This window comes from Nelumbo lutea, chromosome 7, assembly GCF_056320005.1.
Source record: "Nelumbo lutea isolate HS-2025 chromosome 7, American lotus-T2T, whole genome shotgun sequence".
Classification (NCBI taxonomy): Eukaryota; Viridiplantae; Streptophyta; class Magnoliopsida; order Proteales; family Nelumbonaceae; genus Nelumbo; species Nelumbo lutea.
In genome coordinates, this window is record NC_142690.1 from 13,990,848 (window position 1) to 14,006,648 (window position 15,801).

Below are 15,801 nucleotides of genomic sequence, written 5' to 3' on the forward strand. Positions count from 1 at the left end.
TTTTATTTATTATTATTATAAAAAATTAAAAGGAACTCCTCTTTTCACATATATATTTCTTTAATCAATCATTAAGGTGAATCCGGATTTCCTGCCCACATATGAAAAATATCTCATCCTCTTAGATATAGTATAATATACGGGAAGATGTTCCGAATCCACGGGATAGTGTGTTGTGAGTAGATGCATCCATTATTGAATTTTCTGGGCACCAACACCATAGGAAGAGTTTTATGCATCAGATTTCAGATACTTCTATCAAAAGAAATGAATTTGCTGAACCATCAACCTGGATAATGGTTTTTGGCCATTATTTTTTATTTTTTATTTTTAAGTCAGAACGGACCATCCATTTGAACTGGAGGTTGGACCATTTGTCCCGGTAACCAGTCTCCAGAATGGTTGTATATCCAGTTCAGTTTTAAAAACCTTGGGTGTTGCAGATTACCTCAATTTTTTTTGCCATGAGGTCATTATTCTCCTGTGGCAAAAATTTTGTAAACAAACAATCTTATGTCATTCGTTCTTGCCCATTCTTGCCTAGAAAGAGTTGAATTGAAGGAATGAGGATCATAACAGCAAACTAAACATGGTTTTTGGGTCAGTTTTTATTTTTATTATTTTTATTATTCAAAATGTCATGGGCTCATCCTTTAGACCGAACACTCAAATTGCTGACCCAGAAACCGATGGCCAAAGAGGTTCATTTTCGGGTTGGTTTTTAAAACCTTGCTTTATTAGTGTTGGACCAGCCTGTACAATCAACCAGTGACAGTGATCTATTGAGCTTCAGATTGTTTTACAGGCAAGCTATATGGTTGAACTGCTCAACCCCAGTCCCGCACAGACTTGCAATCCAAATTTCCAGTTTAATTTTTAAAACATTATACCTGAAGCTCGGGGTTCATTTACTCCAATTACATGAGAAAGATAGGTCTAGATGTGCATGCGCATGGAGAAATTAGAAATACAGAGCTTGGATTCAATCAGAAGAGAAACAGAAAGACTTTACTAAATAAAGTAGAACGTTAAATCAGTTCTACCTTGGATAAAAGATGACAAAGCGATGAGGAAATAGGTAAACCAACAACAACTTTCACAACATTGGCAAGGTCTGAGTAATACAAATTCATCTAATACATGTTACGATTAAGTCTCAATGTGAGTGTCTGCAATGATAAAAGTACTTCCTTCAACTTCTCTTTGGCCTCTGGGTCAATTAAGTTCCGATCACTATCAAACTTTCTAGGAGGGTCAAATGTATTCAAAGCAAATTCTGGTTTATTTATGAAGTGAAGATCATAAATCCCAATTTGGCGTAGATGAAGCTGTGCCGACCTGCCTCCCAAAGCTCCTGTGCTTATAATAGCAGCTGATTTATCTGCCAAAACGCTCGGAGGTCTAGTTGCCCAGTCAATGGCATTCTTTAAAAGGGCTAGAATCAAGATGAAAGATGATGAGTTAGAAACAAATAGAAACTGGAGAAGTATAGTATGCTAGCAATAGTTTATGCATCTACTAAACATTCCAATTTGATAAATGACCTGGAATCTTAACTCATGTATTCTAGCTACATGTGAGATCCTTTCAATAAGATGATTCAAAAGTTCATTAAGATTGTAATCTCTTTTCTCAAAAAAAAAAGTTTTTTAAGATTGTTTCTTCATTGTAAAATAGGTGGGATTCTTTTTCTTTATGTAGAATCTCAGTTGCATCTGTATGTTTTGCAGTCAATACTTTGTTTCTGCCTCTTAGATTGAAACATAAGCAGCCTACAGACAAATGCTGAACATTTAACAAACTAACGTTATCAATAAAGAGATACGACATTTTAAAATATTGCACTTCAGAAAACAACTTGCAGTGATAGTTTTTGTGAACATAAGGGGGTGTTTTGAGAACATGGTTGTTTTTTTTTTTCTTTTTTGAAAACAAAAGCAACTGCCACATCAGCAAAATTATATTGTTTTTGCCGACATGGTAGTTTTTTGTTTTCAAAAACAAAACCAACCTTGTTGTCAAACACCCCCTAAATTACTACTTTAAGACAAATCAAATGGCAATTTTATTTTAACCACAGCAAAACAATAAACACACCACACTCAGATGTAACCAAAATCCTTTATAATCCAATTCACTTCCTCCTATTCTTCACTGCAGCAACGGGAAAACTTATTACATCTATATTACCCAGATACGGAAAGGACAGACTGGATGCACTGTTGTAAACTTGCAATAAAAATTGAAGTTTCCAATGCAACAAGACATCCTTGTAAAGGTATCAGGGTATCAGAGGAGTAAATTGCTTTAGCAACCTTTCTCCATCTCTTCCTCTAGTTGACATGTTCCATCCCTAGTTTGACAACCCTTACCATTGCTTTTATTTTGTTGCAGCCTGCATTCAAATTCAAGACAAACTCTTTTCTCTACCCTGTATCTAACAATAGCTTCTCTTGACTCCAGGGCCTTTCCTCCCAAGGTGATAGCCCAGACTAGCAAAACAGCAATCTGCTGATCCAACCCTACAACACCCTCCTCACCAGACAGAAGTTACACTGTCAAAGAACCAGGGACTCTCCTCCCAAGGTGATATGCTATCCCCGTTTGGCCATCAATCTACTGATCCAACCCCACAACCCTCTCGTCACCAGACAGAAGTCACATTGTCAAAGAAACAATACCACTAGTTCCTTTGGTTTATCCATGATAAGTCCCTTCCTTCCCAAGTAGCCAATTTACCCAAGACTCCCACATCCAACCTCCTTATTCTCAGCCATGCACCTTCCCTGACTCCATCAGTTTCATTGGAGAAGTTGTTGGCATTTTCAATCATTAACAGAAGTATGCTTACAGCTTTAGCCAGATTAGCTAACTGAACTGAGGAAGAGCCAATGGACCATCAGTGTCCAAGCATCCTTTCACAAGCTCTCTGACACCAGGTTGGTTGCCATCAAGAATCATGCAGCAATAACCAAGCAATGACACCTCCAAAAACTTGTACTATTAAAAAGGGCCAGATCATTCCCAATACAGTTTGTTGTGGGGATTGGCAAAAAATAAACAAAAGAATCTTTGATGGAAAGAAGCGGGACAGAAAGTGGCCATATGCTAGTGTCATAAACCCTATCTTGGACTATATGATGGCTCACCAAGAACTTTAAGACATGGTACATGGAAAGATCCTTTTTGAAATAAGCTTTTGGTCTATCCATGATATTTCCAGTGGTGATGCCTAGATCTCTTTTCCTTTTCAAACAGACTTTTCTTGTTAGATAAAAAGATGGATTTAAAAAGGATGGTTGATAAAGAAGTTCAAGTTAAGTTTTTTTTTTTTTATCAATAGAAGTTCAAGTTAAGTTAGTAACAGTTGGTTTGTTCTTTCTAGGTGACGAAGGCTTTGCTAGACAAGTGGTTTTGAAAATGGAAGGGATAGAATTAAAGAGTTAGAAATTTTCATACAAGGATTCAAGCATCTTGGATAGGACATTGTACTGAAATCCAGAATGATAGACATGGAACTTTCTGGAATTAATGAGGGTTGTTGGCATAGTTATCAAGGTGTCAAGGAGCCTTTGGTGGGGCACTTAACCTAAATGACATGACTTTGATTAAAAAGTTAGTAAGGCACCATTCTACTATTCTAGGTGATAAGGCATGTGCCTAGTGCCTAGGTGACAAAACAAAAATCACAAAGTAGGTGTCTTATTGTAATATTATTACCATGGTGCATCTTATTGGTATATGTGTTATACATCTATAATACATTTTGTATTACTTATGCTTTGTTCTTGTTTTCAAAAGCAAAAAAAAAAAAAAAAGATACTTATGGTTCAAAAATCAGGATTCTAAGAAGAGGGAAAAAAAGAAATCCCCCTCCCTCCCTCCATCTTTATCATTGAAAATGAAATATATCATCACAATCACTTAAGTTAATAAACAAAGCATTAGTAACCATCTAGAATCTTGTCTTTCCAAGGAAGAGCATCAGAAAGGTACAAAGATACAAGAAGAGGCCACAAAAATGCTAAGAGTGAAGACCTTCAGGAAACAATAGTTGGAATTCCCTAAATAGTTCAAAGATTACTAGACTCTGTCTGAAACAGGTGACATAATTTTGATGTCCATCATTAGGTGTCTAAAAGGTGAAAAGGTGAGCCTTGTCTGGCATGCCTAGTCATGACATGCCAAAGATACCATTACTCTTCTAATTTCTAGGTGAGGGAAGACAATTCATGACAATCTAGGAACAGCTTGCAAAAGGACAAAGAAAAGTTCTGCATCGTGGCCATATGATTGGACCTGAACACAAGCTATTGTTTATATTGCCTGCCAACACAGCTGCAGAGCATTCAAACACCCAGTGAGCAAGCTGGTACACCCAGAAATCCTGTCCCCGATGTTAATTTGTGAAGCCATGCCTTGCACCAGTGACAGCCAGTCTTAGCCTATATAAGGAGTGAATGAAATGCAAGAAGAGGATCTTGTTCTCATGAGTCATGACCCAGGATCACTAAGCCATGTCATGTCCAACACTATTATCTGACCTGTAATTTCATGTCCAGTTTCGTTCCCATTACTTGCAGCACCAGTAACAAAATAGCTAGTTAGCCATTTCAGGGGATCATCTGGATCTACCTTTCCTAACTTAGGACTCAAAAGAATCAAAGAGATAATAGTGCAACTCATATGTTGTCATCAATAACAGTGGTATGATCTTGCAATTCTCCACCTACATTTATCATATGGCATTTTGTTAGAGCTTACATAATGTAAATATACTAAATAATGTTACTTTGCCTACAAGAAAAGAGACAATTTTATGGCATATGGTGATCTTCTTAGCAGTATATGTTCTGTGGACTTACGAAACATAAGCGGTATCTAGTTCTCCCATTAGTGTACATGTTTATGTTAATATTTGGGAATCTAAGATACTGATAAGTTGAAAGCATAAAACAAAGGCTTTTGACAATTGAAAAAAAAAATGATACAGAAGGATTTTGAAAAAAAAAAAAACATTTTTTATAGGTAGTAAACGGAAAATACAGTAGAAAGAAATTAGGAAGGGGTACAGTGTTCTCTCAATTTTAAGAGATAAGAAAATAATGCCTACAAAGAAGAAGCTACTTCTTTAACCAGTAAATCTGTCCCTTTTCGGAACTTTCAGAACTGTGTTTGTGGAAAATGACCAATTAAATTCCATTCGTTTGAAGTGCATTTTTATTTGCATGTACAAATGCATGAGAGCAAATGAGAAAAATGCAAATTCTGGTTCACTTCGGATTTGGGTTTCACTTTACTTTGCTTCATATTTTATTTCACGTCATTTGCAATGCAAGCAAATAAAATAAGTCAAAAGCTGAAACAAAAAAAGAAATCAGAATATGCACTCAAAGCATTTGCACTCCCATACTATTGCACCAGAGCAAATGAAATTGCACTGCAAACAAACCAAGCCTTATGTACAAGGTCTTTAGGAAGAATGCTACTGCAAGACAATTATCAAAAAATAAAAAAAAAAAGAATGCTACTGCAAGAAGCTTCCATGGCCTGAAGCTTTACCAATAGACAAACCGAGACAATGAAAGAATGTTTCATAACTTGGGCAGAATGAAATTCTTGAAATGATTTCAACCCTTTCACAAGAGGTCATGCATTTTTAATATGCTTAATCCTAGACAAAATATTCATATTAAGGTTATGTTTGATATAATTGCTGCTTCTACTAAAAACGTTTGGGGTTTATCAATACAAGCATTTGATAAAATATGCCACTGTTTACATAAAAACTTCCATTTTTAGTATTAAATGCAGGTACCATCGCCACTTCTTCAAGAAACACCAAATTTGGTATATGTTTGGCATCGATGCTGCAGATACAGCTGATGTGTGGGTTGGAAGCACCGTTTTCTGATAAAACGGTAATTTTCTTTTTGTTTGGAAACGTTGCTGCCAGGTAGGACGTTTCCTGGAGCAACATCAACGTTTTCTGTTTGGTACCAATGCTCCAGGAAACGTTTTCAGCACTGGTACCTATTACCCAGTGCCACGTCATGTCCCTATTGGCAGCGATGAGCTGCAGCTCTAAGAAACGTCAAATTCGGCTTCCCTATTTCTAAGGCATGGCTTGGAGCACCATTTTTTATGAAAAAACAGTTCCAAACAAACAGGTGTTCACTGTAGCACTGTTTTTTCGACGTGGCACTGATGTATCGCAGTTTTCTGGAGCAAGGCATCAAAGCCAAACAGACGCTTGATGTTTCTATTATAAATGTCAACACCAATCAAATGGAAGTGGTTTTCTGCTGTGATGTGACGAGACAATTTTTGAAACCCCAAAAGTTTATAGTAGAAATAGCAATAATACCAAACACAACCTAAATTATGGTTCGATGTAGCCACACTGCAATAATCCTTGTTATGATCAACTAGGCATACTACTGACATTCAGTAACAAAACATACAAAGGCAACGTGGCTCAGACCACTGTTTTATTAGTTTATTTCCTTCAACAGAACTTGGGCAAACGAAAACCCATAGGCTGTTGTGATGCACTACGTTAGTTCAATAGAGTTTATATACGTGCTGTTATCTTCAATTTCCAGGTTAATTCATGCAAACCCTGTTGAGTTTTGAGAGAGATCCACTGAACTTCTATCTACCATGTAGAGTCCGAACCCCTTGCTAAAAATTAAAACTAGTATTCTTCATTTCAGTTTAACACTGTAATTTCTTTTCTTATCCCATTTTTTGGGTTAAGACAGGAACCCAGCAACAAAATTCAGGAACCCAGTATTCAGAAATCAAAGAAAGAAATAACAAAGAAAGAAGAAGTGAGACAAGGGCATAAAGCATACGAGTGACAGAGCAGTTATACTCAGGAGAAGCGAAGAGAATGCTATCGGCTTCGAGGATCTTTTGACGGAACGCCTCGACCAACGCAGGAAAAGTCCCGCCGGCCTCAAGGTCGGGGTTCATGAAAGGGAGGGGCTCGATGTCCACGTATTCGATGTACATCCCTTTGATAGACTCTCGGCATAGCTGGATTGCTGGAAAAAAAAAGTATCAAATTAAAGCACAGAGACGCAGAAAGAGGGAGATAGTAACAGAGTAGAAGAAGAAGAAGCAGAAAACCAGTACCAGAGGTGATGAGGCCACGATGGAAGGAAGCCTTGCGCGGGGACCCACAAAGCGCGGCGACCTTGATGACCGGTTCTGATGCAGCTACGCACGCCTCCATCCCTCTCCCTTGAAACGCCGATTTAACTGTACAACCGTTCGATTATAAATGTCGGAAACGAACATGGTGACCGTAAAGTATACTACCAAAACGAGAATGTAATTTTGTGCAACAGAAACATGGGCCGAGTTACTGGCTGGGCCAAAGACAAATCGGCCCAGATACTTTCTTGGTCTTCTGACTATGGGGTGGAAGCCCACTGGACGAATAGTTGTCAATGTTGGGCAGTTGGCCCACGTTCCGCATATGCTTGTTACCTATTAAAGAGATCCGTTTGTGTAACACCGAACACCTTTATGTCTTTATATTTGAAGGTAGGGGTGCAACTTTTGTGGGTTAGGATTGGGGTTTTGTCAAAATTTTAATGGGTCGAACCCGAAGTCTAAGCCCGAAATAGTATAAACTGTTAATTCAGGCTAACTTAACCCCTACTCGAAGGTGTTCGTATTGGGAGTTACTGATTTTAGGGGTACATTCATTTTCCGGTAAATGGGGGCAGGTAAATTGATGGGCCTCAGGAAAACAAAAGAAATTCATGTCGGTATTAATGAGTTCCATGAAAAATAATCTCTCAAGCGGTTTATTTACCTAGATAAATAATATTTTCCTGAGACTTAGATCAATCATCTTCTTATCCACACGAAAATTTGTTAATACATAGTAGGATAATATTGTCCCTTTAATAATACAAATTTTATGTATGAATAAAGTAATTATTGTATAATTTTATTTAAAAAATAAAGAACACTAATGTTTTTCTAAAAACATTTATCTAAGTAAATGACATGCTGTTTAACAAACGAGGCCAATAAAAAAACAAATGGTTTGCATTTATATGCTTGGAGCTGCATTCCTATTCCTATTAGAGATCCACCAATGGATACTGCTGATGGATAACCAGCAGATAGTGAAGATAGTGAAGATAGTGAAGATACCACCCCATGACCCCATCAATGATAACATACGAATATGACACAAGTCTAAGATGCGTGGCTGTAACGTCTTATGAGAGCAGTGCCAGACCTCGATCACCATTAATTGTTGGAGATTGGATTAGGTGAACATAATGGCTATGTAATGGGCTGTGAAGCCAATGATAATACTCCATCTCATCTCATTCACTGTGTCTGTAATCAAATAGATTGTTCTTTGAGTAGAGGCGCTTTAGGGATGAATATAAACTGATATCATGACCACTGACCAGGTGATGGGTTGAATCTTAAATGGTCCGATCGACCGGGTCAACAACAGTTTGGAATCACTGCACTAACATGCTTTAATTCTGATTACGTTGAAATTCCTAAGTTCTCCACTACCACAAGACACTATAGCTGTGCATTGGAAACATCTAATATGTAAATACCGAAGGTGTTTCAATATATAGCACGTTATGTGGGTATAACTTAGGTGCGCGTAGCATCCATGTGGGTAGAGATTTGAACTCCCCACTCCCCACCATCCACCAAATGAATTCCATGAATATTATTAGAATAAATCAAACACCCACCACTAACCAAACCCAAATATCAATTGGTCCAAAAACTTTGACAGGAATATTCCGATTTCATTTTGGGCATCCTACATTGAAATTTGAAATCCTCTTGGGAAAACCCATGTGAAGGAGGAACCAGAGATTTAACTTGGGCATTAATTCTTACTATAAAAATGGCTTATAATAGACATGATGGGACACACCTACTTCCAAACAGTGTAGGTTATGTGCAGGAGTGTTGACTTTTGAGCGCTCAGCCATCCCTGCTCTTGTATTCCTTGTGATCTTTATCTTTATTGAGACGAAACAAAGGAGGGGATAGAATGAACAAGAAGATTTTTAACTCAAACTCTTTTGATTGGTTCTATAAAAGTCTCTAGCTGGTTGTAGTAGAGATCTATGATTGAGCCTTGAGGGGATTAGGGTTGGGCTGCCCCTATCATTTAGCCCATTTGTCTACCAAGAAAATTCTTTACAATGAGATGGTCATTCGGCATCCCTCCAACAAATTAAATGAGACTATAGGCTCTCTGTGGTAAGGTCAATAGATCCTCAGTTCTGTCCCCTCCCCTGATTCCCCCTCCTAATGTGTAGCATGTAACACAAAAAAAAAGAAAAAAAAAAAGAAAAAAAAAACAATATTTGCATGAGCCAAACATTATTGAACAACAGTTGCAAGCAGCAATTAAAGTTGTTGAATGGATACATTTGCAGATTGGCATTACATGGCTGAGAGTAACAGATTCAACCAAGGGTCAAGTTTCAACTATTCTAGAATAGAGAAGAAATACCAGGATCCAAATTGTAATTATTTCTAGTTTATTTCCAATTTATATTTCTATATTTAAAAATAAAAATTAAGAATTTTTGAAGGAGAGGGCACTGGAAAGATGCAAGAGATAATGACACTAAGACACCTCTAGTGTCTAGCCTAGTTTTAATTGAATGGTTTATTCCTTTGAATGTTTCTATCGAGTGATGTTGGCTGATGGAAAAGGTTGAAGTAATGAAGGATGTTGAGTTCTTTCCATCCAAATTCCTTGATTCAGAAGCAAAGCATAAGTCCATTGAAAGTGATGGTCGTGTTTGGACATCACCCTGACTCACATATTGTATATGAAGACCTCCAAGGACTTATAGAGCAAGGTTTTAAAAATCAGACCGGATACAGAACCGATTCCTAGGTTAAATGGTTCAATTGTCTAATTCAAATGGATAGTCCATTCTGATTTAAAAAAAAAAAAAAGGTCAAAACTGTCGTCTGTATCAACAGATCGACAGTTTGACCACTTGGATCAGTGGGTCATTAATCAAATTAACTGTTTTTGGCCTAAAAGTGATTTTATGGTGAAACGAAACCAATTGCCTGACTGGGTCAAACAGTCCCATTGTCCGGTTTTCAAAACCATGTATAAGAGGTCAGAACCAGTGAGAAGCTACAAGCCATAAAACAGCTGCCAGTTGTTCAATGTTCATCACTCCAGATCTGCAACACTTGATGACGGATCGCAAAACCCAATCAGGAGTAAATACGTCAGTGATCTTTACAGTTATCTTCAAAGCAAAGTGGGGTATCGTCATTATCATCATCTAAACTTTGTGGGGTTTCTACATGAATCCTGTTTCGCCATGTTTAGTGCTATACTCGTCATTATATCATACATGCTAACTTCATTATTCATTTCTATCTAAAAGATGTGGCGGAACCCTTGCCTACTTAATACATCACAATCAGGCAAAAGGTGAAAGTGTTAAATTAAATCCCAACTTGACTTTAAAAAAAAAGTAATTCTTGTCGGATCTGCTACGTGAATCCTATTTCGCCATTTTGTTCTATGTAGTATGTAATGCTATATTCATCATTAAGTTATGGAAACAAACTTCTTTATCCATTCCTGTCTAAAAGATGCAGAGAAACCCTTTGCCTATTTAACATACCACAACCAGACAGAAGGTGGAAGTTTTGAATAAAAATCCCAACTTGACTTAAGAAATTGCTTATGTAAGATTCTTTATTGAATGAGTGAGATCGATTATAGAAAATGAAAATAAAGCCATTAATTATTTCTGTTGTTTTGTGGTTTTAAGCATCTTTATGTGTTATGTGGACCATAGGCATTTTCATTCTTCATGACTATACGAGGAGGGAGGCATTAGGGTTTCCTTATGGGCTAAAGACATCATATTAGACGTGCCCAAGTAGCTAAGCAAAACCAACTATGTGGTTGGTCTTCTCATTTCTTTGTTTCTTTTGTGGTTATCATTTTTCTCTCTCTCACTCTGTCTTTACCTTTTCTCTTTCCTGTTCATTCTTTTCTCTCAAGCATTGTTCTCACTCACTCACGTTAATTGCTTGACTTTTTTTGTTTCTTCTATATTTAGTATTTCCTTGGCAACCAACAGAAATGAAAGAAATTAAAGAAAACAAAGGATTTTCCTACTCAAAGACGAAAACGGATTAGCTGGAAACAAAAACATACACACCCGGCTGAATTACCTACCACTATTAAATACGGGAGTATTCAATACCACTGAATCCCACATAGGTTCCACAGTGAGTACTGAAGTGTTTAACCGTGATAGATAGTTCATCCGGGTGTATATGATTTTTTCTTCAGCTTATCCTCCGGATTGCTCACAAAGACTCCCAAATTTTGGTTGTTTGAGAGCTTCCTTCACTTGACGCGTTATTCCATTCGTCTTTTGCCTTAAATGAATATTAATTGCAAATATTCCTTTACTCTACCCCCATGGTATTGTGTCATTCAAGGAAATTAATGAGAACATTACATTTTGACACAACACACTGCACAATAGTTTATGATAGTTTCAAACATGTAGGCGTTAATAGGCACCGTATAGACGACTGAAGGTGGGAGCCACCTCCATTTTTCCAAACATGGAGGTGTGAGATCAAATCCTCCATAACTACAGGCTTTCCATGGTAGAGTCAATGGGCCTGTGAAGTGCATTATGCATCCCTCCAAAAATAAATACAAAAGGATTCGATATGTCTCAAACACCCCTATGCAGTACTTATAATGCATGGTTTTGAAAACCAGACCAAAATACTCAGGAATCGGTTTTGTTTCACCTTTTTTGGCCAAAAACCGTTGGTTTGTCAGCAATCTGTTGATTCAGACGGTCAAACTATTGATTCGGATAATAGTTTTTGACTATTTTTCATTATTTTTTATTTTTTATTTTTTAAGTTAGAATGGACTGTCTGTTCAAACCAAACAATTGGACCGTTTGACCTAGAAATCAATCCCCAGAACAATTTCATGTCTGGTCTAGTTTTTGAAACCTTGCTTATATAGTTACACTACATGGAACAAAAGAGGAAAGCAGCACCACAATTCCAAAAGACTTCAGGTCTGCAACCCACAAGACATTGCAGCCTACGTGCATCAAGCGTATCTTCGATACTTGTATATTGTCATTCGCGGGGAGATGTTCATGGCCCGCGACTGCGATGTCTTGTGGGTAGAATTTTCCAAAAGACCACCCAAGTCATATCGCCTTTCCTATTCCACCCTCATTTGGTTGTGCCTCTCTAGTACGCCTTCTAGAAATGCCCCATTTCCCTCTCCTGATGATAATAAGACTTGGTTGTGCATCAAGAGTTTATTATGCACAAGCACAACTAAGAAAAATGGACACTAATGCAATAGATCCAATAAAAACAATGCCCATAATCCTTGAACGACCTGAACCCTTGGACACCCCTTTGAGACAATCTCTCAAAATGTGAGATCTTTATTTACAAAATCCTTCAATCACTTATTATATGGTTAACATACAATTACACCTGATTTTCTGCTTAGGTGACAGGTTAATGGTTCGACGTTTGGGTAAAGGGGTCAATCCGTTAATAGTTATAACCCTTGTATAAGTGTTAAATACTGTGGCATGAACTTAGGATCAAAATATTAGGTTTAGGTTAGGTTTGACATATATGGATAGAGAAGAAGAAAGAGAATGATGATGATAATAAGACTTGCCATTGTTGTTGATGCCACCATTGCTCCTGCCTCATTGCCACCTCCATAATTCTCTCCCTCTGGTCAATCCGCTAAATTAAAGAGAGCAAATCAGCCCCCCATAATGTCCCACAGCACATTCCCGCTCTGTATTGTGAATATTTCCTGATTATGATATCAGAAGATGATGTCATCATCAGGAGATGTTCACAATACATGGCGAAGATGTCCTGTGGAACTTTGTGAGGGGCTGATGTGAACTCTAAATTAATAGTTATAGCCCTTAGATTTAAAATACTGTGGCACTTGGATTAAAATATTAGGTTGTTGCATGCCCCATTAGTGGGCCAGCATATTATACGGAAGTCAATTGTTAATGGGTTTGGTTAGTATTGTGTTGGGCCATGTATGGAATAGGGGGCCACGTGGATTCACATGAAAATGTTGTTATTAATTTGTATTTTTGGTTACGAGCAAGGTTCAAAATTTTGATATGTATCCGATACATATAGTGAAGATGTTTAAAGATAAAACAATGGAAATCAGCTCCAAAGATGATGTTGAACAAATATATATACATTCAAATATCAAAGAAAAATCGTAATTTCCATCTCTCTTGCAAACTTTGATCCTACCGGAATTCAGTTTCTCAGATGAGTCATCACTCGACTCTAAGCCTCCAAGGAGATGAGAAACGGATTGAAAACGAGCACTTGGCCGAGTGGTGACCTTCTCTATCTATAGATGTTCTTGAGGCAATCAAATGGTCCACCCATCAATAACCTTAAACGTTTCAACTCTCTAACAGCTTAATAAATGCAGCATAGTGACCAACCTACGTGAGAATGTGCTTAATCTAACATATGGACCTACCACAATCAATATTATTAATATTCATAACATGCAATACCAAAGTAATTTCCATTTCATTTTAAATATTATTAATATTTAATATTATGATATTAGCTTAATTTATTAACTACATATTATGAGAATCCAATCAAAGTCTAATTCGAATCTGATGGATAAGATTTGATTCCAAACTCGATATGGATCAAAGTTGGGTTTTCTAGCCTTAAAGTTCACGTTTTTAGTTTGTTTGGAACTCACCTGTTCATTTGAATTCCATGGTATTGATTTGAGGGTGAAATTCAATTCCATTTCCACTCTATAATCAAATGGAATGAATGATAAAGGAAATAATGTAGGAATAGGTATCTCATTATTATTATACTCGGTGTCCCATGTTCTAGTTCTTGAGTACATCCTCTTATTTCTTAGATATCTAATTTTTTATTGCATATAATAATTATATTTTACACCCTAGCTAGGAGCCAAAGTAACAGTTAAACCCTCATTGTTTCTTAATTATTCTGTTGTTCATTCTCATCCATTGACCATGAAGCACTGTTTGGTAATGCTCTGGACTATGATAAGGTCAACATAAAGTTAATAAGCATGAATGCTAGAAAAAAAATTGGAATCACATTCACATTAGCTGATTGGTAGTCACCAGCATTGGCATTATCCAAACAATTTTGCATGATTTTCTATCAAAAAATTATGTAAAATAATAATATGATTAGGTGATTTTTTGAACCATTATTATTATTATTATTATTATTATTATTATTATTATTATTATTATTATTATTATTATTATTATTATTATTATTATTATTATTAAGTAGTCCCAGTGGAGATGCGGATTTAAGTCTTGCTATCCATTACTACCTACTTTGGAGTTTACTAGTGCGTTGCCTTAAAATACCGATATTTTTTCTTTTTCTCCATACTTCCTTCTCTAATGTGAAACCCTTCTCACTGGTGGATCCAATATCAAAACCATTCATTAAACTAGTTTAGGTTTTCCAACTTTATTTTATCCATGCTCCCTACCCATAAATTCCTCCAACTTTAGTGGCAATGGGATTTGATCTTGGCTCAAATTAACATTTTATATTGCTTTGGGCTTGACTCCCTTCAACTCTGATGGCAATGGGATTTGATTTGTGGGTACAATTTGGGTTAACCCGAGTTAACATTTTATATTGCATGATTTTGGCTTGGGCCCCTCCAACCTAATGGCAATGGGATTTGATTTAGGGGTGCAATTTGAGTTAATCCAATCTAACATTTTACATTGTTTCATGCTGGCAAGTTTCAAACTGGATCCATTCAAAATTTGACAAAAACTAATCATGAGACCCTCCCAAGTCTCCACTAAATCAGGTGGAGAATTCGGATTAGCTGAACACTTTGGCTGTTCAGTTAGATGTGGAACCAATGTTCCATGCAGTAATAAATTAATGAGCCTCATTATAAAAAAATGCGGACTCCATATATTTTATTACCGGAGTGGAACCCTTGGAACTTTATCATTGATTCCACAATCGGCTAAACAATCAAAGAGTTCAGCTAAAGCTTGCTCCCTGGTGGAGACTCAACCAGATCTTGGTTACTACTCTCCACAGTGATTTTCAGCATTTATATTCAACCCAAGAGCCTAATTGATTTTTCTCTTAAACAGAAGCGAAAACTAAGACCCGAATCCATATATTTCTGGTTCTCTACGTCCACTAAACAAGATACCGCAAATATGACCCGAATTAAGATCAGAACTGTCAATGAATCGAATCTAGTTCTGGGCATGGTGGATCAGTCCTTGGTGGATTATTAATCAATAAAATAGACTCAGAACTGAACCAAGGAGAATCAATTCTGACCCAATTATACTTGACATCCATATAAATTTATCCTATATAAATGCTTTTAACTAATATTATCTTATATAAATTTATCCTTCTACACATAAAATATAACAAAAATTACAAGAAAATTAAGAAACCTTTATAAATTATTAACTACATAACCGGCTCGGGTATTAATCAATTTAGAACAGCAAGAGCCGGTCCAGATCCAAATCCACAATCACCATAATTGGATCGGGTTTATCGGTAGAACCGACCCATCGACAGCTCTAAGTTAAAGAGAAGGGTTTACAAAGGATGGATCTCGAATCTGACCCGCTCCAAGTAGTATTTGCAAGTTAGCATCATATGTCAAAGTCAACTAGTCTGATTACC

The 15,801-nt window shown here is 36.8% G+C and overlaps 1 protein-coding gene across 1 annotated transcript; it reads right to left on the reverse strand.

The window, feature by feature from the left end:
* Positions 1–981: 981 nt before the first annotated feature.
* On the reverse strand, positions 982–7,389 carry LOC148845219 (NADPH:quinone oxidoreductase-like). Its single transcript, XM_088955502.1, has 3 exons — positions 7,141–7,389; positions 6,858–7,049; positions 982–1,435 (listed from the first exon to the last, which is right to left on the reverse strand). The coding sequence occupies exons 1-3, from the start codon at positions 7,238–7,240 to the stop codon at positions 1,134–1,136; spliced, it is 594 nt and encodes a 197-aa protein (XP_088811628.1). The 5' UTR covers positions 7,241–7,389; the 3' UTR covers positions 982–1,133.
* Between the last annotated feature and the right edge of the window lie 8,412 nt (positions 7,390–15,801).

What these genes read in the sequence shown, in the direction of transcription:
- LOC148845219 (XM_088955502.1), bottom strand. Translation starts at nt 7,240, where the DNA reads ATGGAGGCGTGCGTAGCTGCATCAGAACCGGTCATCAAGGTCGCCGCG. An exon ending in TCGTGGCCTCATCACCTCTG is followed by an intron (nt 7,050 to 7,140) that starts GTACTGGTTTTC and finishes TTTTTTTTCCAG; the next exon opens with CAATCCAGCTATGCCGAGAG. An exon ending in GTATAACTGCTCTGTCACTC is followed by an intron (nt 1,436 to 6,857) that starts GTATGCTTTATG and finishes TCTTGATTCTAG; the next exon opens with CCCTTTTAAAGAATGCCATT.